General features: G+C 42.4%; 5 protein-coding genes across 10 annotated transcripts in view; 4 read left to right on the forward strand and 1 right to left on the reverse strand.

The window, feature by feature from the left end:
• Positions 1 to 20,370, reverse strand: part of fbxl13 (F-box and leucine-rich repeat protein 13) — a 24,031-nt gene continuing 3,661 nt past the window's right edge. For 2 of the 5 annotated variants that reach the window (XM_035641380.2, XM_035641382.2), the window contains exons 2-23: positions 19,103 to 19,180; positions 18,825 to 18,931; positions 18,059 to 18,161; positions 17,866 to 17,933; positions 13,451 to 13,605; positions 12,970 to 13,079; positions 12,770 to 12,868; positions 11,891 to 11,986; positions 11,672 to 11,807; positions 8,291 to 8,343; positions 7,833 to 7,933; positions 7,226 to 7,355; positions 6,664 to 6,762; positions 6,351 to 6,471; positions 6,090 to 6,252; positions 5,769 to 5,888; positions 5,548 to 5,671; positions 5,353 to 5,433; positions 4,912 to 5,046; positions 4,475 to 4,638; positions 1,567 to 4,394; positions 1 to 833 (exon numbers count right to left, since the gene is read on the reverse strand). In XM_035641380.2, the coding sequence (XP_035497273.2) occupies positions 4,262 to 4,394; positions 4,475 to 4,638; positions 4,912 to 5,046; positions 5,353 to 5,433; positions 5,548 to 5,671; positions 5,769 to 5,888; positions 6,090 to 6,252; positions 6,351 to 6,471; positions 6,664 to 6,762; positions 7,226 to 7,355; positions 7,833 to 7,933; positions 8,291 to 8,343; positions 11,672 to 11,807; positions 11,891 to 11,986; positions 12,770 to 12,868; positions 12,970 to 13,079; positions 13,451 to 13,605; positions 17,866 to 17,933; positions 18,059 to 18,161; positions 18,825 to 18,931; positions 19,103 to 19,180 (2,376 nt within the window). In that variant the 3' untranslated portion in view covers positions 1 to 833; positions 1,567 to 4,261. Of the gene's footprint in view, positions 834 to 1,566; positions 4,395 to 4,474; positions 4,639 to 4,911; positions 5,052 to 5,352; positions 5,434 to 5,547; positions 5,672 to 5,768; positions 5,889 to 6,089; positions 6,253 to 6,350; positions 6,472 to 6,663; positions 6,763 to 7,225; positions 7,356 to 7,832; positions 7,934 to 8,290; positions 8,344 to 11,671; positions 11,808 to 11,890; positions 11,987 to 12,769; positions 12,869 to 12,969; positions 13,080 to 13,450; positions 13,606 to 17,865; positions 17,934 to 18,058; positions 18,162 to 18,824; positions 18,932 to 19,102; positions 19,181 to 19,456; positions 19,590 to 20,123; positions 20,300 to 20,370 lie in introns of those variants that run through there. The other 3 variants (XM_035641381.2, XM_035641383.2, XM_047333513.1) reach the window with 3 other exon arrangements.
• Positions 286 to 3,806, forward strand: fam185a (family with sequence similarity 185 member A). Its single transcript, XM_035641401.2, has 8 exons — positions 286 to 851; positions 961 to 1,070; positions 1,334 to 1,426; positions 1,608 to 1,746; positions 2,816 to 2,857; positions 2,954 to 3,049; positions 3,130 to 3,264; positions 3,374 to 3,806. The coding sequence occupies exons 1-8, from the start codon at positions 434 to 436 to the stop codon at positions 3,484 to 3,486; spliced, it is 1,146 nt and encodes a 381-aa protein (XP_035497294.2). The 5' UTR covers positions 286 to 433; the 3' UTR covers positions 3,487 to 3,806.
• Positions 6,983 to 11,588, forward strand: LOC118314769 (leucine-rich repeat-containing protein 17). 2 transcript variants are annotated; one of them, XM_035641390.2, is made up of 7 exons: positions 6,983 to 7,285; positions 8,640 to 8,846; positions 8,960 to 9,436; positions 9,567 to 9,781; positions 10,441 to 10,596; positions 10,919 to 11,060; positions 11,142 to 11,588. In XM_035641390.2, exons 2-7 carry the CDS (start codon positions 8,722 to 8,724, stop codon positions 11,422 to 11,424), a joined length of 1,398 nt encoding a protein of 465 aa, XP_035497283.2. In that variant the 5' UTR covers positions 6,983 to 7,285; positions 8,640 to 8,721; the 3' UTR covers positions 11,425 to 11,588. The 2 variants fall into 2 exon arrangements, with proteins under 2 accessions (XP_035497283.2, XP_035497282.2); XM_035641389.2 differs by having other exon boundaries at positions 6,985 to 7,285; positions 8,684 to 8,846.
• LOC118314767 lies at positions 14,310 to 19,096 on the forward strand. Its single transcript, XM_035641384.2, has 5 exons — positions 14,310 to 14,448; positions 14,524 to 14,582; positions 14,666 to 16,943; positions 17,184 to 17,224; positions 18,746 to 19,096. Exons 1-4 carry the CDS (start codon positions 14,432 to 14,434, stop codon positions 17,194 to 17,196), a joined length of 2,367 nt encoding a protein of 788 aa, XP_035497277.2. The 5' UTR covers positions 14,310 to 14,431; the 3' UTR covers positions 17,197 to 17,224; positions 18,746 to 19,096.
• armc10 (armadillo repeat containing 10) overlaps positions 19,708 to 20,370 on the forward strand; it is a 3,369-nt gene continuing 2,706 nt past the window's right edge. The window contains exons 1-2 of the mRNA XM_035641396.2: positions 19,708 to 19,981; positions 20,165 to 20,310. Of these exons, the coding sequence (XP_035497289.2) occupies positions 19,720 to 19,981; positions 20,165 to 20,310 (408 nt within the window). The 5' untranslated portion in view covers positions 19,708 to 19,719. The remainder of the gene's footprint in view (positions 19,982 to 20,164; positions 20,311 to 20,370) is intronic.

Below are 20,370 nucleotides of genomic sequence, written 5' to 3' on the forward strand. Positions count from 1 at the left end.
TGCTATTCACGGTATTTATATTCACATTCAAGAAAATGTTTATGGCTGTTGCATTGACTCTAAATAAACTTTTATTCTTTTAAACTTTTTTAAAACAATTTTTCTGTCGACATACTCTCCAGTTTACATTCATTCATATATTTATTTTTAGAGGACTTACAATTAATAGCACTGGCTGAACACATGTTCCTGCAGTAACATTTGCTTGTTTTTGCTCAAATTGAAATTGTAAATCGTAGTTTTTAGACTTTTAGTCTGAAAACTCAAACCGGAAGTCATGCCTTGTTGTGTCAGTGTAACAAACTTGACGTCGTTGTGACCGCGCGAGTTACCAAACGGCAACTCTCCACAGTTCGGTGGCTTGTGTTGATGACTGACTGAACCAGCAGCCGTGTGAAGTGTGAATGAGCCGGTTCATCGCAGGGTGACCGACATGTTTTGGTTCTCGGCAGGTCAGCGGGGACCTGTCGGACTCCTCCGCTGCTGGTCCCTCACAGTCACCCCCCGGTGCCCTCTGCACACCTCACGCTCCTTCTCCGTCACCGCCCCCGCGAAATCTCCGACACCGGAGGAGCCGAAGCGGCCCCTGAAGCAGTGGGCTCTGGCCGTGAGCCCGTTCAGCGCGGTGCGGGCGCGGCTGGCCTGCAGCATCTCCATCCGCCCGTTGGACCCGCACACCTTCCCGGAGGCTGACCGAGCCTTCGTCACGGTGCACGGGGCAGACGCCGAGCGGGATGTCGGTCTGGATCACGTGCTCGTCCACTACGACGATCAGACCAAAGAGCTGCTCATCTCCGCCGAGAGGCTGAACAGCAGCGTGTCCGTCGACCTGGCTGCACCCATCAAAAGCAGTGAGTGTCTCTGGTGAGACGAGGATTCAACTATTGACCAGGTGCCCTAGAATAATTACTGTGTGTGTGTGTGTGTGTGTGTGTGTGTGTGTGTGTGTGTGTGTGTCAGATCTCTTCATTACAACTCAAGGAGGGGGCAACGTGAACGTGAAGAATATGGAGTGTGACATCTGCAAGGTGCAAACCGAGAGAGGCGACTGTCTGCTGCACTCTGTCAAGGTATAGGTGGTGGCATGAAACATAGAACAATGATTACTGCAGAAGATGCACAGACCTACACTCTGTACCTTACTGGCTGAGATCAGCATTTATTTGCCACTCCATGCAGCCTTGGAACTATAAATATGGCTTCAAAAATCAAGTGGCGCCTGACAACTGAATAAGTTTCATCCGCCAAATAAAGACTAATAATCCATTAGAACTGTTTCCCAAGCAGAGTCTCTTAACTCTGGGTCCTCTCACTGTTGCTTGTCGTATGTCAGGGTCATCAGGTCGAGGTGCGTTCCAATGGAGGACGTGTCACAGGTGTGGGCACGATCCACGGCAACGTGGACATCAGCACGCTTGGAGACGGTGTAAGTAGCTCTTATAACTCATTGATCAAGCACTCTGCCGACATTAGGGGGCAGCAGCGGCCTGAATACAAAATCCACAACCGTCTAACTGAAACTGCAGGCATTTGTCTGTATCTGCTTAAAAACAAATTATACATCACCTGGCCACAGCCATGTGCAGTGATCAGCTGTTTGTTTGCAGGAAGTGGATGTCAAGAAGCTCCAGGGCACCAGGATGAATGTCTCGACAGAGCACGGCCCTCTGCAGGTCAAGGCCATCTACGCCGAGTCCAGCTGCATCTCCTCCAGCTCTGGCAGAGTACAGCTGGGGCATGTGCATGGTGAGCTAACAGCAGCATCCATCACTCAAATGTCCATCACTCAACTGTCCATCACTCAACTGTACCAAAGCGAACATAGTTTATATATCCACAATGTATGTATGTATATATGTATGCTGTTTGTGTCGGTCAGTGTTGCGGCCAAACTTCAGTGCAGAGTGATGCACCAGTGGTGGAAAACCAACTACGTACATTGATTAAATTACTCTACTGATTTTGAAGTACTGTTAATACTTCTGAGTGTTATATTAGTCTTCACTCCACATTGACAGCTTTATCTTTTATCTAGTTTGTAGATGTAGACTTTACTTACTGAACACAGCAAAAATATATTTCCTTTAAAAAAATAAATCTAACATGTGATAGTTTGATAATGTCAACTTGTTCCCAATAAATCCAATTCTTTTTAGGGAGGTGAGCATTTTTTCAAGGACACGTCAACATGGGGACAGGAGGAGGAGGGGAACAAACCACCAAATCTTTGATTCACAGCCAATTGCACTTAAGTTGAGTTAAAGCTCACACAACCTGTGTCTGGTGCAGATCATCCTGGCATTTTGGATCAAAACGTTCAAAAACCCTCCCACCAGCCATTATGACACAGTTGCCTTGTGTTAAACTGGTTGGTAAAGCAGGACTTTGGTACGCCTGGAATCCTGGGCGCTGATCCAACAGAATCAATTTAACGGCAACGTGGTTGCAATTATCAATATATTCTGTACTTGTTTGTTTTGAGGCATCTATAAGACAGGTTGGTTGTAAAAAAAAAAAAAAATAGTTTGAAGGAGAGATTGGATAACAAAGACAAACTGCCTTATGACACGATGTGAAGAGTGAAGAATGCGTCATCCACACTGAATTTGAATCTGTTCCCGACACAAATGAGCTTCTCGTCATAGAAAAACATGGAAACAATTATCAGAGATTCAGGTTCGTGATATGTGCATTACGTGTCAGGGACTGTGTCCTTGCCAGATTCTCCTCAGTCTATACCATTTCCATTTACCTAGTAACTTACAGCTAGTTATATTGGTTAATACTGAGCTTGTGCTTCCATTGATTTAAAAAGGTGAAGCCTCGGTGAAGAACATGTCCGGAGATACAGTCATAGGTAAGCAGACTGACTGATTAAACAATGTCCCACGTATGGTATCTATCAGTGGCTGGTTAATAATCAAAACATGTGATGCTTGCTTTGCTTTTGCAGATGGTTCTAATAGTTTCCTGACTGTTTCCTCTCACAACGGAGGCATCGACGTCTATGTGGGAGACGGTGGCAGTGCACAACTCCACAGCGAGGGAGGTAAACAGTGTGAGGAGCGCAATCATTCTATTAACCAGTTATCTTTCCCAGTCATAATCTTGTCCTCCTGTCTCACGTAGGAGCGGTGTGCCTGCGTGTCCCATCCTCGTTGAGAGCAGGGGTGGACCTCTGTGGGGCTTCGGTGGAAATCAGCCCAGATGTTGTTCTGCATGAAGCACAGAACAACACATCTCAAGGCCAAACCACAGTTACTGGTAGGCCATTATATCACACTTCAAGACATGGTTCAATAAATAAACCTTCCAACAAATACCTCTCATTTTCCGTTACATACTCCACAAACATCTCCTGTGTTTCTCTCAGGTTGTATGAATGGAGCGTTGCCAGTGGACCGGTGGGTTAAAGCACGGGCCGACAAAGGCTCCGTCAGACTGAAGACTCAGAGCTGGTTTGAGTCGCTGAAGCTGGGGAGATGAGCTGGGTTTTGATTGACAGGATTTTTTGTTATAATTCTGCATCACTGCACCGGGGCTTTACACTTAGAGATACTGTACCTTTAACTCTGCTCAGGATGCACTGTGCTGTCAATGAGTTAACTACATCCATAGCATTTGACAAATATTCCCTGAAAAAAATCACTGTACATACTGTACCACGAGATTAGGAAGCATATAATATAACCTGGTTTGTACTGAATATAAATTTGAAACCATGGAGTTTGTTCACATCATTGTTTTTGCTGCTTGTGACTGCCCTTTGTATGATATGTTAATACAATAAAAACAAAATAAGAAGATTGTGACTTTGGCATAAAATTCTACTTACTAGATACTGTCAAATTGTTAAATCATTTTCTCTAAATCGTGCCGGTTATTTCTGATTCATGATAAAATCATCCCAAAAGAGCTTTATATTCGTGCCCTAAATCTGTACCTGCTTCAACTAATGAGTATCATAGAATTAGTATTCAGAATCAGCTTTACTGGCAAAGCATGTGTAAACACACAAGGAATTTGACTCTGGTTTCCTGTGCTCTCACAGGGAACTTACACAGAATAGACTTACAACAAAGTATAAATAAATATATATATATATATATAAAAAAGTGAAGCTTAATTAGAGATTTTAAATGAGGGTTATCTGAAATGATGAAAACACTCTTTATACATTTTGGTGGAATATAATGATGTTGCTGTGACTTGATTGTCAGTAATGTGACGCGCTTGTCATCACCGAGTGCTCCATCATTTCCTAGGTGACATCAGTGTTAATGGGTCTTGTGATTGGATGCACAATGCCCACGTCATTTCCAAACCAGTATGGAGTGTAGTCATTGCTGTGCTCCCAGTGTTTCACACAAGGCTGCAGCTTCAAGGCGGCCACCCTGAGGGAACACACACTCGCTTCTCATTAAACATCCTCACGCATGCAGCACTTCGCGGTACTCTTCAAAGTTTGTCTTACTTTGAAATGTTGCAGCAGCAAGTCATCGCGATAGAGCGGAGGGGAGGACAGATCCTTTCCAAGAGTTGTACTGAGCGATCTGTGAGAAGAACGCAGCCACTCACATCAAGCTCTCGCAGGTACCGAGATCCAGTCGTCACATACTTCACTGCATTGTCAGTCATCTGAGGCAGGGCAGGAGAAACCGGAAAACATGGCATGAAATTACAAGGACACGTGTGAATGTAGGAGATGCACACATCCACAAAAAAAACCTAATCAGTAAAAAAAAGTGAAGCAAAGAAAAATGAAGGGCAGCACAATGTAGCTCTCATTCTGAATGCGATCATCACTGGTGAGGTTAGAAGCTACATGCTCTTATTCAGTCAATCTTCACTTGAAATGAAACAACCAGGGAACCTTAAAGAGTGTGTGTGTGTGTGTGTTTGTGTTCGCACCTTTGGACAACCTGCCATTCGCAAGGTGAACAGACTTCTGCAGTAGAATGAAATGGCTCTGATGGCCGGGTCAGACAGAGCTACACATTGAGACACATCAACATGTTGCAGAGCTCCCACGTTCTTGCACAGCTTCTGTCCTCGTGGGGGACAAAGGGTACAACAGAGACATTTGGGGGGAAATGTGAGCTGATGCCATGAAGGTAATGGGAAGCCACATCAACACCATGACCAGATTAATATCAATGCGCTGTTCAAAACGGTAGCAGCAGGTGAAGAAAAAGAGGGACTTTTCCTGGAGTTTACACGTGTAAGCTTGTTTCCTGTCAACAGTTGATATTTACAAACAACTCTGAATCATCAAAATTGTAAACTGTTTATAAAATTGCCATATTTGGCCATGTGTTGAAATTGTAGCAGGATTTTATATATTTTTTTTACCTCTATGCCCAAATCTGTGATGTGGACACACTCAGCAAGAACCAGCTTCCTCAAGTGAGTTCCCTCAACAGCATCCAGTCCCTAAAAAAACAACAACTATCAAGTTACAGACTGTTCGACACTAGGGTAAGTTATCTTTTTTTCAGGAATGTGTTTGACGGTTAGTGACTGTAAGTCAAAACATTCAAAAGGTACCTTATCCTGGATGTTGCAACCGCTGATGTCAAGAGAGCAGATGGAGCTGCCGTTCAGCCACTCCAGACTTGTGTTGGTCAGTTTCACACAGTAACTCAAGTTGAGATGGTGTAGTTTACACAACCTGTTCCAATTGTGCACACAAAAGAGCTGCTGCATGACACTAATAAACAGAACAATGCACACAATGTTTGTATGTGTATACAGTGATTCTGTTATACCTTTCAGCGATCCTCTTGACAGAGATGTCAGTGATGAGGCTGCAATGACTGACATTTAACTCTTGTAATTTGTTGACTGAGGAGACTCCGGTCAAGTGAAAGATGCCAACATCACTCACTCTGAAACACACGTCCTGTTATATTACTGTCATGGAGTACAGTGACAAAGCCCAGCATCAAGATTGTGTAAAACACACACACACACACACACACACACACACACACACACACACACACACACACACACACACACACACACACACACACACACACACACACACACACACACACACACACACACACACACACACACACACACACCTTTTGCAAAGTGAGATGTCCAGGTATTGCAGGTTCTTGAGGGTGGCCACAGATTTGAGGCAGTTGTCGCTCATTCTGAGGCATTCTGCAGCGTGGATTCTTTGGAGGCCTTGCGATCTGCTGCACAGGGCTTTCCAGCTGACACTTGAAAGCTGGCTGTTACCTAAAGTGCACACGGGCACAGATCAGAGAGAATAACTGTATTAGGCTTATATCTTTCCATGTGTATATGTCTACTGTATGATTGCATAATGACCTCACCCTCTATACAGAAAGTCTTCAGTGTGGTTGCTTCAGCAATGGCTTTGAAGGCGATGTCGGTAAGATGAAGAGCATCCAACAGAGAGATGGCAGACAGACAGCGACATCTGGCAAGTAGTGCCTGAGAGAGAAAAGAGAAGTTCCAAACTTTTCTCTGCTACGAGGGGTTAAGGGTGTGGACAAACCATTATGCATGAGCCGCCGAAGCAAATTCTTTTCTAATCTGATTTAATTTCTTTTCTCTGTTAACCCTTGCAGAGCTGTGAGGTTAAGACAGTGTAAAACATGTAATGTTAGAAATGAGCAATCTTACCAAGACACAGCTATTTGACAGTGTGGGCATGTCATTTAGCACAACCTCTTTGAGTGAAGGGCATCCAGCTGAAAGGTATTGGAACCCGTCCACAGTCATCTGGGAGGAGAGAGGGGAAAGTATGTGTCCACGTTGGAATCTGAATCATTTTCCTGGATGCTGTTTTTGTCAGTCCTCAAATTCTCAGGGCCCCATAAAGTGAAACCATACATCTGGAACCCAACTAAACTGATGCACGTTTCCAGAGAAAAGTGTGTTTTAGGTTGCGGAGCATGTGTGTTAAGTTACGGAGTGTGAACATCTTGAGAGGGTGGGCCAGAGTTGATTGTATAAACCCAACCCTCCACTTGGCCACAGCTGCCTTTAACTCTGCTTCTCCTTCAGATTTCCGTTCATTCGCTTTAAGCACTGCATGAGCACAAACAGTCACCAGGGTACAGCAAGAAACGAGCGGAGACACGTGCGAACACGGAGCAGTGACTGGAGTTATCCGAGGCGGACTCCTGCGTCTACAGTTGAATCTGTGACTTTAAACTAAAAAGAGAGGAGGACGCCGACCGACCTGAGTGCAGCCGGACAGGTTGAGGTGGATGAGATTGTGGCAGCCCTTCCCTGTGGTCAGGTACAGAAAGCCGTTATCTGTGAATCTGTCGCAGTAGGCCAGACTCAGGTATTGAAGGTTGCGACAGCATCTGTTCAAAATCAATTGTTAAGATTGATTTATATAAGAAACAAATTATTTGTGTTTAAGCTTTGTGTAAATTACAGTTGGTTGTTTTGTTGTTTTTGAACAACACAGAATAGAAAAGATAGCTTCGAAGTTTTGCATGTTAAAATGTGAAATGTTTCCAAAACATTTTATGCAATCCCGCACGAGAGATAACACTCACAAAAAAATCTGTCAATTACGCAATCACACAGTCGAGCTGTTTTGTTGTGAGTTCCACATCTGTTCCTCTAAATCATTACACTGGGACTGAACATGTTGCTTTCAGACATGAAATACAACCCAGCAGGGTCCTGCATGGTGGACAAATGGGGATAATTCTGAGAACTAGAATGTGCTGGAGGCCGGAAAAAGATCACTTTTATACACAGTTAAGTATAAAGAGCACTAATCTAATCACAAAACCCAATGTCTGATGGTTTTACCACAACTGGAGGTTTACCTGGACAGTTCCCTGAGCGTTTTGTTTGTTACAAGTGTGCAGGAGACGTTCAAGTACAGCAGACAGGGACAGCCCTCGACAATTTTCTGAACCATTATATCCTGTTGAAGAGCACATGGAACAAATAATATATAAATATTACAATGAATAAAACAACTTGAGAAAGAAGCATCCAGATACAGAACAACTGCGATGTTACTCTTATCTGTGATCTTCTACTAAATATTAATAGTGATGGTCTTAAAGATGAACACTGGAACTCCTTCTCAGACAAAAAGTTTGATATTTGACAAAGAACATTTTTCAATTGGTAATATAATTTATTGATCACAGCACAGGGCTTTATCAATGCTAACTAGTTGTTGTCCAACATATGGTTGTGTAAATTATATAGATTTAGAAGATGCATATAAATATCCTGTAAACATGATAGGTTGTCCTAACAGGGTTTTACTTACTGTAACATTAAAACACTCCGATACATTGAGCTCCTGGAGATTTCTGCATTCAGCTGAGATTTTAAAAAAGAAAAGAAAAAAAGAATAAGTAGTAGCTAGTGAAAATATGCATTCCACTTTTCTGGAAATAATTTGCTATGATTATTATTTTTAAGGTTGTCATATACACCAACTGGTTTTGGAGAAACATGAGGGGGTAATAGTATTCTATCATGTCTCAAAGCTGTATATACATTCCTGGACGGCTCCTATCTCTTATGTAATGTGCAGCCTGTCACTTCTGCAGGGAAAGCAGCAGCTGTGTTTCATCAACAATAACACTCTTGACCCATTGCTTCTGTTTTTAAAGCGTGTTTTTGTAAGTTTCATCAAACAATCCTGCTTTGGCTCCAGCTCTTCTTACTGAAAGGACAAACCCTGCAGGGCTGAGGATGCGTATCACCTCCTGTCTCCTTTTGGCCTCCCTGCTCTTCCTCCTGCTCCCATGCATCCAGATGAAAAGGCCGGGGAAGGGAAGAAGCCTCAGAGGAGCGCGCCATAAACTCAGAAGGGAGAGGTATGGATTTACTCTTGAATCTGACTTGTTTTAACCATTTTTCACAGACTCTTATCATAACGTTTAGACTGTAAACGCCATGAATCCATGTCTTTCTGTTTGACAACTGTCAGGGTCAGAGGTGCTGGGCGGCACAGCAGATCAGGCCCCTCCAGGCTTGTGTCACCTGACTGCTCAGAGTCGACAGAATCTGGAGACAACTTTGTGGACTGTCAGGAGCGAAAACTCACCTCCATTCCCATCCCCCAAACCTGGTCCAAAGAACCCAAGCACCTCCTTCTAGCACGCAACCGCATCAAAGTCCTTCTTGATGGGACCTTCGTTGGATATGAGCGTTTAGCCACTCTGGACCTGCAGCAGAACCAGATCTCTTTAGTTGAGGACGGGGCCTTCCAGGGCCTGACCCTTCTTACAACCCTGCTGCTGCAGCATAACCGGCTGGTAACACTTGGCGAGGAGGCCCTCATCCCCATGCCAAACCTTCGTTACCTGCGTTTATATGATAATCCCTGGAATTGTCTCTGTCCAATGGAGAGTCTCATACGCACCCTTCAGGTCCCCAGCAACCGTTATTTAGGAAATCATGCCAGGTGATTGATTTTCCCAAAAGATTATACATCCCACAGGCGTACAAGACATTTTTCTAAATCACAGAAAAAAAAACTGCCGCCATAAATCCCATTTCATTGATTCAGGACTTAACTGTATTTCCTCTGTTAGGTGTGCAGAGCCCATCAGGATAAAAGGCAAGAAGCTGAAGCAGGTTGACCCCGAGTTACTTTGTAAGGAGTCAGACTCAGCAGACAACCCACAAGGCGACCAGACGGATAACACAGTCCCAGTAGAGCCCATTCCATTTCGCAGCAAAGCACACGTCACCACAGTTTGCCATACCTACATTTTCCCTAAAATACGAATGGACTGCAGCAAACGAGGCAAGTCTGCAATCATCTTATGTTTTTCTTGTCAATCCGGTTGATTAATTATATGTCACAACGAGCCTCACTAGCTTTGGAGAAATGAAATTCAGCACAATGCAGTTTCAAATGCAGTGGAGGGGTTAAGAGTAACAGCCCTGCAGCGCCAAGTCAGAGAGCTTGTTTGCTCGTGATGAAATATTACTGTTGCATGACTGGAATGAATAAAGTTCCATTTGTCAAAGGAGTTTCAGTGCCAGACACAGAACTGGCAACGAAACACATCTGGTTTGGCAGGTGTTTTTTGTTCAATGTTATATTGCTTGCTTCCTTTACATCTGAATGAGTCAATGTTGAAGTCATTTGACACCTTGTGAACAATGTGGAAAGCATGAGCTAAACAAAGTTTGGCTACTATTTTAGAACAATTCCATTACAAAACAAACGTGTAAAATACATTTTAAATTTGCATCCGACTAAAATCAAATAATATGTTACGACTGTTATGTGTCTCCATCTGGCAGGAGGCCTGGCCATTAGTGTCAAACCCAGGTCATGGATCAAGGAAGAGCAAACATCTGTCTCTGTGACAAATTCTTCAGCTACTGAACTTGCAGGATGAAAATATATCCTTATTTCCAAAGGTCACTGAGTAACCCCTTCCTCCTTATGTTCAGGTCTCACCGAGGTGCCTACAGGAATTCCAGAGGACACTGTTCATATTGATCTGTCCAATAATGCAATCCGTCATCTCAGAGCCAGAGATTTCAAAACCGCAAGGAGCCTCATATCCCTGAACCTCAGTCACAACAACATGGAGCACATAGACACGGGTAAAACCTTGTATGTGTGTTATTATTGCTGCATATCTGATCAGTGAATATTGTGGAATATGCTTAATATATTCCGTAATATCCAGGATGAAAACCTATACATGTAAAGCTGAGGCAAGACCACGTTTTGTTTTGTTTTTGTTTTTTGAAACAAATGGCATTCTGCCATATTTGTGTAGAAAGTATACTTTTTATTTAAAGTGGGTAAAGTTAAAAAAAACTGAACGCCAGCCTCTTCAGTCCTACCAGAGAGTGATTGCACCACAGACTAGCGAGAAACAAACAGATAATATGCCAGGCATCTGTCTTCTCTCTCTCGTAGCTTCCCTGTCTGGGCTTCTGCAGCTCCGTGAGCTGGACTTGTCTCACAACGGCCTCCATTTTGTCCAGTACGGGGTTCTCGAAGACCTTTACTTCCTGTCACAGCTACAACTGGGAGGGAACCCTTGGGTGTGTGACTACAGGTGGGTTCTACTGCTCAAATGAGTACAATCATGACATAAATGCAAATCATGATGAAAAACTGTTTCCATTTTTTTTTTCAGTATTCACTACATGATGTACTGGCTGCGTCTGCACCCAGGGGTGAGGCACTCTGGCCTGATCTGTCGCTCCCCTCCTGAACACACTGGGGAAAGTGTGGCAGAATATGTGAAGTCTTACAACAGAGAATGTCCAAGGGACAGACAGCAGAGCAGAACAGATCAAGACCAAACGGACCCTGAGCTTTGGAACACGCCGCAGGAAGCGCAAGGAGAGCTGGATGAGGAGCTGGAGCCCAGCCACTTGAGAGTGCCACAGAAATACACAATCATCAGATTGTCCTAACTCCAGTGAGAATTTGACCCGAAATCTGATTTTTGTTTTCATGTATTTCATTTCCTTTCAATAATATAAAAACAGTCTGTATCAGATGGAGAAACAACATTTTTCAATGCTGCTTTTATGTTTTGTCCATATGGTGTAATCAAAATATAAGATGTGTCAATTCATAGTCTGTAATTATTACTATTAAATCATGATCTATATGGGTCAAACATGGGTGTTGATATGTGGAATTATGGAGAATACTCACTGATACATATCAAGCTGGGCCATGTTAGTGTTGTGCAGCCCCGCAGGTTAAGATGGGTCACAAACGGATGGTAGTTCTGGAGAATCTGCTTCATTGTGCAGTCGGTAATCCAGTCCTTCTCTACAGAGACGTCGATCTAACAGGGAAAAACATTGAAAAACATTTATACTCCACCAACATTTTGAGGGGTTAAATATAAGAATCAGTCTCCATACAGACCTGACTCCACAGTGTGCCTGACTGGATTACAGCTTTCCATGCATAACACACCTCAGCACAATTCAGCCAGTCTCGCAATTCTAGATATTGAAAGATCTGAAGAGAAGAAGAAAAAAAAAAAAGAGAATTTAAGTACATCCTCTTCTGTGTCAAATATTATGAGAAAAGATGCAATGAAACAACTTTTACACAAGTCTTTTGCTCGACATTTGGTCCTTTGGTTTTTAATTCCACATAACAAGCCAACACTATGGAAATATCTGGCCGACGTCAGGGGAACAGTCACGCACCCGGACAGGGTTTTACTGCCACCTCTGGCACTGCTTTTTTATAAAGCACAAGTGAAGTGAACAAGCAGCCCTTTTCTCTCTCTCCAAACATAGGCATGTTGGAGCTCTATTTATCGAAAGAGGTGTTGGACAAAAACTCCAGAGCAAACAAAGCCATAAACTGCACTCACATTTCCAGCAAATAAGAATCCAAATCAAACAGAGGCTACAACTGATTAGTGCAAGAAGAGTCTGGGAGAAGTACGAAGTTTTCAACACATTTATAATCAACTGGTATAAAAGTACTTCAACAATCACATAAAGTCTACAAACATATTAGCATTAATATGCATAAGAACATAACACTGCAACAGATCTTGTGAGAGACTTGTCTTTTAACACAGCCCGCTCTGTGATGATAGGTACACGACCACAACTGGCCTCACGTGTTTACGGTGAAGTCCACTTTGAGTATTATGTAACAGATATGTATGATCTCATCACTGACTGCTTTGAGAACTGAAAGATGAAGCTGCTCGGCTTTAAAACCGGTGCCAACATCACTGTGTGTGTGAACTCCGTGAGCGCTGGAAGGTGTAAGAAGAACTACCTTCAATGTGAGGCTGCTGGGGAGCAGGGAGAGTCTGTCACATCCTTCTCCAGTCTGCTGGACTTCCTCATCGAGTTGGATTAAACCCTTTTCCAACTTCTGCAAGATGCGAACAAACACACAGTGAACAATAAGGAATATTGCTAGATGTCAGTACAGTATATATGTATCTATGCAATCAATTCCACATAAAAATATACCGTAAAATACTCTTTTGTTCCTTTTGACTCCTTTGCAACATTATGCCATGCAGCAATGATCCGTTTAAGGCGACCCGCGCCTACGATTCTCTCAAGTTTCTCAACGGCAGCTAAATTGGAAAGAAATGAAAAAACTTTTCAGCAACACCTGTATTTGGAATTCTGCATCCTTTTTTTTTGCAAAACAGTGATAACCTGAGTTAAATTATTGCAACAATATTATGATCACAAATTTGCATTCCTGAGAACTCCAGACAAATTTAGCTTTTCAAATTAGAGCAAAGTCTCAGAGTGTAATGGTGAAAGTACAGGGGACAAAATGAGTCACAGGAGTGGGTGTATATACAGGGGAAAGAAATTATTTTGGACACATTTCTTAATCACAGTGCCAGTTTTCTCTGGCAGTATACATGAGTGGCAGTTTGCAAAACAGTCAGTTCACAACACTTTCCCACTCAGAAATACTTGTACGTTCACCTACCAGCATTTGTCTTCTTGTGTAATTTTACCCAATTCACCCATTTGGTGACGGCAACCTGCTGGCATTTCCAATCCAAGTGCTTCTTTGTTTTGTCCACTTTCATTGCGCTCTCCCTGGCATCTCTCTTGCTCTCCGAGGTGAAACTCTTCCAATGCCTGTGGACACAGCTCATCATTAATTCAGTGAGCAGGAACGCGGGTAGGCTGTCAGGCATCGGCAACACCGAAATAATATTCATGGATCTGCAATAGGTTTATTCTAATGATAATTTCCAACTAAAGCAGGTTTGGACATTCAGACATGGGTTGAGTGTTTGGTGGCAGTGGTGGTGATGCCTGCACTGACAAAGGAGAGGAGAAAGGGAACCTGTGAAACAGAATATCCTCATGAACTTGCCCCCTTGTTAACAATGATCCAGAGAAGACTTTCATTCACATGGGTCAAGTTTTTACCTAGAGCTCCACCACAATTCACTCACTCTTTGTGCAACCATGACCAACATCAAGGCCTAAACACTTTTTACTTAAGAGAGAATAACTTACAGAGTTAATGATGCCTCAACAAACTGTCCCAAAACTATTATCAAACTTACTGATGCCTTATTAGTCATGTGCCATTCATACAAAGACATGAAGTCAACTGATGCTTTTTAAACTACCCGTATTCTTTCAGATACTGTAGATTCCTTGATTTATCTTAGTGACATTTAAATCTTCACCGTCAGGTCCTTGAACAAATGCTGCACCTGCTGCTCATCTAATTACAGGCTGATTTCCACACAGCACCACATGTCTGCAATCACCTCACTGCAATCAGTGAAATCCGAATCTGAAATGTTCTAGTACCCATATCCTTGTTTTCTCTCCTCTCACCCCCTTTCTGTCCAACTTTCTGGAGAAAGAAAGGACAGAGCATGATTGATTGTGTTCTGGGCTGGTAGTTTTCAGACACAGTCTGCTGCAGTGCTTAAAACTCACAGCCATGGATCGTCTGCTTCGGTAAATAAGATACGAGTGTGTATCTTTGACAAAATTTGGCCAAGGCTGCTGATTTATTTCTAACTTGTTTTTCAGGCGTTCTTGGCTTTGCACTCTGTTGTTATGGGGCTGCATTTGTTTTCCTCCACAGGAAGGTAAGATTTTTTATTATTATTATTCACTGCTTTTTTACAACCATTTGAAAAATTTGATGTAATGCTTGTTTATTTCCTGATAGGTTACAATATTGCACATGGCTATTATCTCAATGAGAACCCACAGACCTCAAACCAGTTTCCCTCTGGAGCACTTTTAAACACAAACTCGGAGGATAAAACACAGGTTGTAGGGGACCAGAGCTTTGTGTCCCTTCAGAGAGAACCAGTCCATCATGAAACTGGAGAGGATGTGAGCTCAATTACCAGCCTTGGTGAAAAGATGGCGCAACACCAACCAGTCTCCGGACAGGAGGATCAATTTTTAGAGGCTCCTGCTGTGCAGAAATACGGAAATTTGAGTTCTGGTTATCAACATCCCTTTGGCGTTTTAGTGAAGGAGCATGCACCAAAGAACACCGTGGAGGGCATCAGTTTCCCAACAATCACAGATTTCAGACGGTTCATAGAGACTATGAAGAGCTCCTTCTTAACACCAGGAAGTGACTTGAGTAGACATTTTCAAACTGCTCGGGAAACAATGAAGAATCAGTTTACTTCTGGTGCTCAAAATATTAATGGAGAGTCTTCTATGTCTAACTCTGTGAAAGAAGGATCTGCCCATGATGACGACAGTAAAAATGAAGTCTGGAGTGAAACAGACGCCAACTACCAAAAACCAAGTGAGAGCCTCTCTTTCCTTGACCCTGTTGACTCCACTGGAAGTGTAATTTCTCCCAGTCGTTTTGACAACCAAGACTCTTCCATCTACTCACGCCAGAATTTAGCAGCCACAGAACATGTTTCAAATAATTATGGAAGGTTGACCAATTATGGCGAGGAAAACCATGATATTCTAACAAGAGCTCCTGATGTGCAAAATGAAAATGCTCAATCAAAAAGCTACGAACCCCCTGAACAAAACCATCCAGGCTCCATCTATGGAGAGTATTATTCTCCCCCTGTCAGTCCCCCGAACAGCCCATTTCAAGATCAGAGCTACTATTCAATTAAGAAATCCAGGATAAAGTCTCTAACCTCTGATGAAAATATCCATCAACCAAAATATTCATTTCAGAGTGGAGTTTCTTTAACAGGGTATCAACAGCCATCAGCCGGCTTTGAACTGGGTAATGATTTCCAAAGAGAGGAGTTGCACAGAGAGACTGAATCTGAACTCCGGTCTCTACAAAAGCCTTTGAATTCCTATGGTAAAAGTATTTATGTTACTGCACCAAGGGTCCAATTCTACATCCCAGATAATATATCCAAACACAAAAGACCAGACCAATCGGTTCATACATATCAACCCACTGTTGACAAGGATATAAACTCTGATCCCTCCGATCACCTGCCTGTATCCACTGGTCCTGCTTCCTCAAGCTCTGACCTTTCACCCCAGAGTAGCAGCAGCAGCCACATGAGTGTTGAGGCAAGTAGCTCACATGACCCCCGACATCAAGAGTTTAACAGAAAACCAATAAGATCCAACCTGTTTATCATGAAACCTTCCAGCTCTTCTCATGACTCGAGCAGACATGATGGCCATCTTGGAAACCAGAGAGTCGATGTTTCTCGTCCATCCACCCTCACTGCTCAGGCAGAAGATGAGGAGAAATCTGACCTGTCCAAGCAGAATCTAGGGTTTGCCATTCAGGAACCAAAACAGATGAACGACTATTCCCTCATTCCACCTTCTCCTGGCTTAGATTCAACCCAGAGCGCAATCTCATCTCCGTTCAGTGATGATAATGCAAGTTTTGACTATCCAACTAACTTGCCCTCAACCTCGGAACCAAAAAAGGCCTCTTCAAGATTACTTGGCAATGAAGTCATGTCCAAGACCTTTGAAATCAAGAATATGATTTCTGATAGGTTTCCACACAGTGCAAGAAAGCTTCAGGACTTGTTTCCTACCAAACAAAAGCAAGGCATTACTCTAAATGCTGGATCTTTGGGTTCTACCAGAGCTGGCCTTCTACATACGTTTGCACAATCAACCAAAGTACAGAGGCGTCCAGCCAGTGGGAATAGAGATTTCTACCGCCCCCATAAACCGCTGTCCACATCCAAATTGTCAGGCTCTACTCTTAATGGTGTGTTTTGGAGAGAGGGTAGCAACACAAAAAGGCTTCCTCCTCAAACAGGCCCCAAGACATCACCACCATTTGTAAGCGCATATGTTACGCAGTCCAGAAACGGCTATGCAAGGCACAAAGTATTTCTATCAAAGACCAGTTATACACCATATCGACACTTTGAAGGCAAGGCTGCTAAAGACCAATGGAAGCCGGACCCAAGACGATCAGAAGCCCCACTCTTTGAAATGGGGAAGGATCAACACTTGAGAAAGATAAGATGGTATGGAAAAAAACCTTCAAATGTCTTGCTTTTAAACATAACTGCTGTTTTAATAACCAGACTTTCTTAATTCAAATATAAAGCTGGAAATATTTGATAAATATCAAACTTTGCAAATCTGTTATATCATTAGGATCCTGATTAAAATCCTATACATTTAAAAACGGCAGTATATAAGGGCTACTTAAATATTAGTGTAAAAATGGTGGCTGAGCAGTATTCTTTTCTTTATTATTGTAGGTCAAATCACTGACTGGCAGCAAGTCCTTTTGTAAATATGGGTAAGTCTTCCTCCTTTGAATGTTTGTTTAATCCTCAAACACCTAAAATTTTTGTTCTCAATAGGATCAATTTATATCTTCAACTGGGAGAAAAATCAAGTTCCTACTGTTTTAAACACACCCCCTCTTTATTAGCAAAGGCATTAAATATTTTTCTTTTTTTTAAACGCTTGAGCGTGTCCTTTATGAAAATTTTTAATCAAGTTTCAGCCTGATAATCTATTTTTTTTCATAAAATTCCAAGCAGTCAACACCAGTATTTATAAATTGTGTGATAATAGATAAACATCAATTTTTTTTCATATAATACACTATTGTTAATTCGCAAACCGTTTCGTAATTTGGATAATCCTTTGCATTCTTCCACACAGGTCAAGATGCTCAAAACATATATTTATATTGTTACATACTTAATTAAACATTTGCACAGAGCTTGTAAATAAAAGGAGAAAAATAAATGTTAATTGCCTTATATTTTTTCGAGTGTGCAACAAGAAATAGGACTCTCATAGCGGTTATTTTATTAAAAATATTCACTGGATTTGCAGAAAATGTGCTATATTGGGATATGCATCCATTTCTGCATATGATATCACCTATATCGGGATAAGAGACATCGTACAGCCCAACTGTAGCCTTACCTGAAGCAAGCGCCTGTTAAGTTATTCCTGTAACAGGAGTAGGCCTTCTGGAGCAAACCAAAGGATAGCTGGAAAGGAATACACAACAGCAATTATTATCAAAGTACTGAAACTGTTTCATTTGAATCAAAGTCCCCTGACCGGGATTCAACTTGACTTGAAATGGTGTGTATGCTAGTAAACCACACTGTACCACGTTGTCATCTGGATCTATGTAGGCCACAGTGTCCATAGTCCCCCATCTCAGTGAGTGGATTTTTGCTGCATACCGTTCAACATCAGCAACAAACTTGTGCCTCAAAAAAAAAAATTAGGTTTACATCAAAAACAGATAATGCCCAAACCTAATTTACAATCGTGAATTTGGGGTTAAATAATATATAATGCATGCTGATAAATTTAACACAATAATAATGTGCTTTTAAAATGTTAACCTGTATATTGGTACAGGTAGAGGAAGTGACACATTAGATCTGTGTAGTGAACATTTCGCAAATGGTTTCAAATGTACAAAATAACCACCACTCATTAGTCTTAAAAACTGTTTTTAAATCACACTTTAAACAAATGTGTCAACACGAAGCATTGTTATAAAATTGTGACTAATTGTAGCACTTAATTAGGATCAGTCAAGACAGAGTATTTGATTATTCCTTATGTACTTGAAGGGCCACTGTAAAATCTGTTAATGTATGAATATGATGAAACTGGAAACTGTGATAAAGAAAGAAAAATACATTTAATATTTTGTTAGGTAACTTAAACATGCTGTCTCTCACTGAATGCATCTGTGTGTAAGAGACTGAATGTAGCTATGGAAAAAAAAAATAGTTTTTTTCCTCATCACTACTCCACATTTGACCATGACTTTCTCTCGCAGGAGTAAAAGAAAAGTTGGGAAAGTGAGCCACCATGTGTTTGTCTCAAGAGGAGTCACGGGGAGGAGGAGGTCTACCTACCTGTCCACATCCTGAAGATTGTCATTTCCCTGGAAGGCCAAAATAGTGTTTTGCAAAAACAGTATTGGGTCATTGGGACATGCCAGACATGCAGCTGACAGCAGGGCCTGTTGACAAACACAATGACATAAAGATAATGGCTTTTCGTGTTAAAGAAAAATAATTATTCAAGTGGTGATAGTAGTCGGCAGTCACAGAAAGTGAATGAAGTAGCGAGGAGCTGACCTGTGGTATCTGTAACTTTACTGTACACACTGTTTCTGAATAAAATAACGTACCTTACATATTTGTGGCAGGCAGTACTTGAGTTCACAGTCTTTCAGAACAGACTCGAGGGTGGCCATGTCTTGACACGTCTGCAAGATAAAATATTGATCGCGTTGATTGTTTTGTCAGATTTCGCATTGGTACTCCTCCATAAATCGTTGCCAGGTAACAAAGCAGGTAAAACTCTAAGTAACGTTAAGTGTTGGCCAACTAATGACTTTAAATGCAGCACAAAAAAATCCACACGATGAACATAAACGTGCAGGATTTTGTCATATTTTAATTTTATATGTGACGTGGATGTTGTGAAATACATTCCTAGAACATATTACAAAATTAAAGACAAAGCTTTTAACGGAAGTAACTCAGCGAAAGTTGTTGGTCGTCCAACACTAAAGCCGCCCGGAAAATCTGAACAGCGCGTTGTTGACAACTGGGGCTTGTCAGCAAACTTCTCCATATTGCAGAACAATGGTGCTGTCTTGTGTAATTTGTCTTGGTGTTGTAGTGGTGGCTAACTAATGAGCTGGCTCAGCGAGCAAGTTAACAGCTCTGACGCATCGGAGCGACTGTAGCTTGACGGTCGGGTAGCTAGCACAGCTCAGCTGCTACAGTTAGCCGCAGCAGCATGGGCGATGGCAGCATCACTCCGAGGCTCGGCAACATGAAGGCGTTGCTTGGAATAGTTGCCGGGGCCGGAGCTTCCTACGGCATATACAAACTTATGAGTGCGGGGAGCTTCAAGAGAAACAAGAAAAGTGCCCCCAGTGACAGTCCTGCTGTGAGGAGCAGCAGCCCGGCCAGGGGTGGTACCCCGCAGCCGGGTAGCCTGCTAGCCAAAGTGTCTGGACTGGATGTTGTCTGTCCACGACCTGCGGATGTCGCATCCGGTGAGAACACATTACTCGCACTCACTGGCTCATATCTGAACGTATCTGACTGTTACAGCAAAGTGATGATTTATATTGTTTGCAGACCAGTGGTGACTTTGAACATTCTACATTCCAAGTCTCCATTGCAAACAGATACTACCATGACGACATGTAGTTTAAACTGCTTCTCTTGCTCCATAGGTGGCATCATCCATCAGTCCCCCGGCAACCTGGAGCCACAACACCTGAAAATGCTGCTCTCGTGTCTGGAGAACAGCAGTGATCCATCTGACAGGTGTCGGATTCTGCTGACGTTGGGAAACGCTGCTGCCTTCACTGTGAATCAGGTACAGTATATAAGTATGATTTCATCTGCAGGTGAGGATATTTAAAATCAATGCAGCTTC

This window comes from Scophthalmus maximus, chromosome 7 (genome assembly GCF_022379125.1).
Source record: "Scophthalmus maximus strain ysfricsl-2021 chromosome 7, ASM2237912v1, whole genome shotgun sequence".
In the NCBI taxonomy this organism is placed as follows: domain Eukaryota; kingdom Metazoa; phylum Chordata; class Actinopteri; order Pleuronectiformes; family Scophthalmidae; genus Scophthalmus; species Scophthalmus maximus.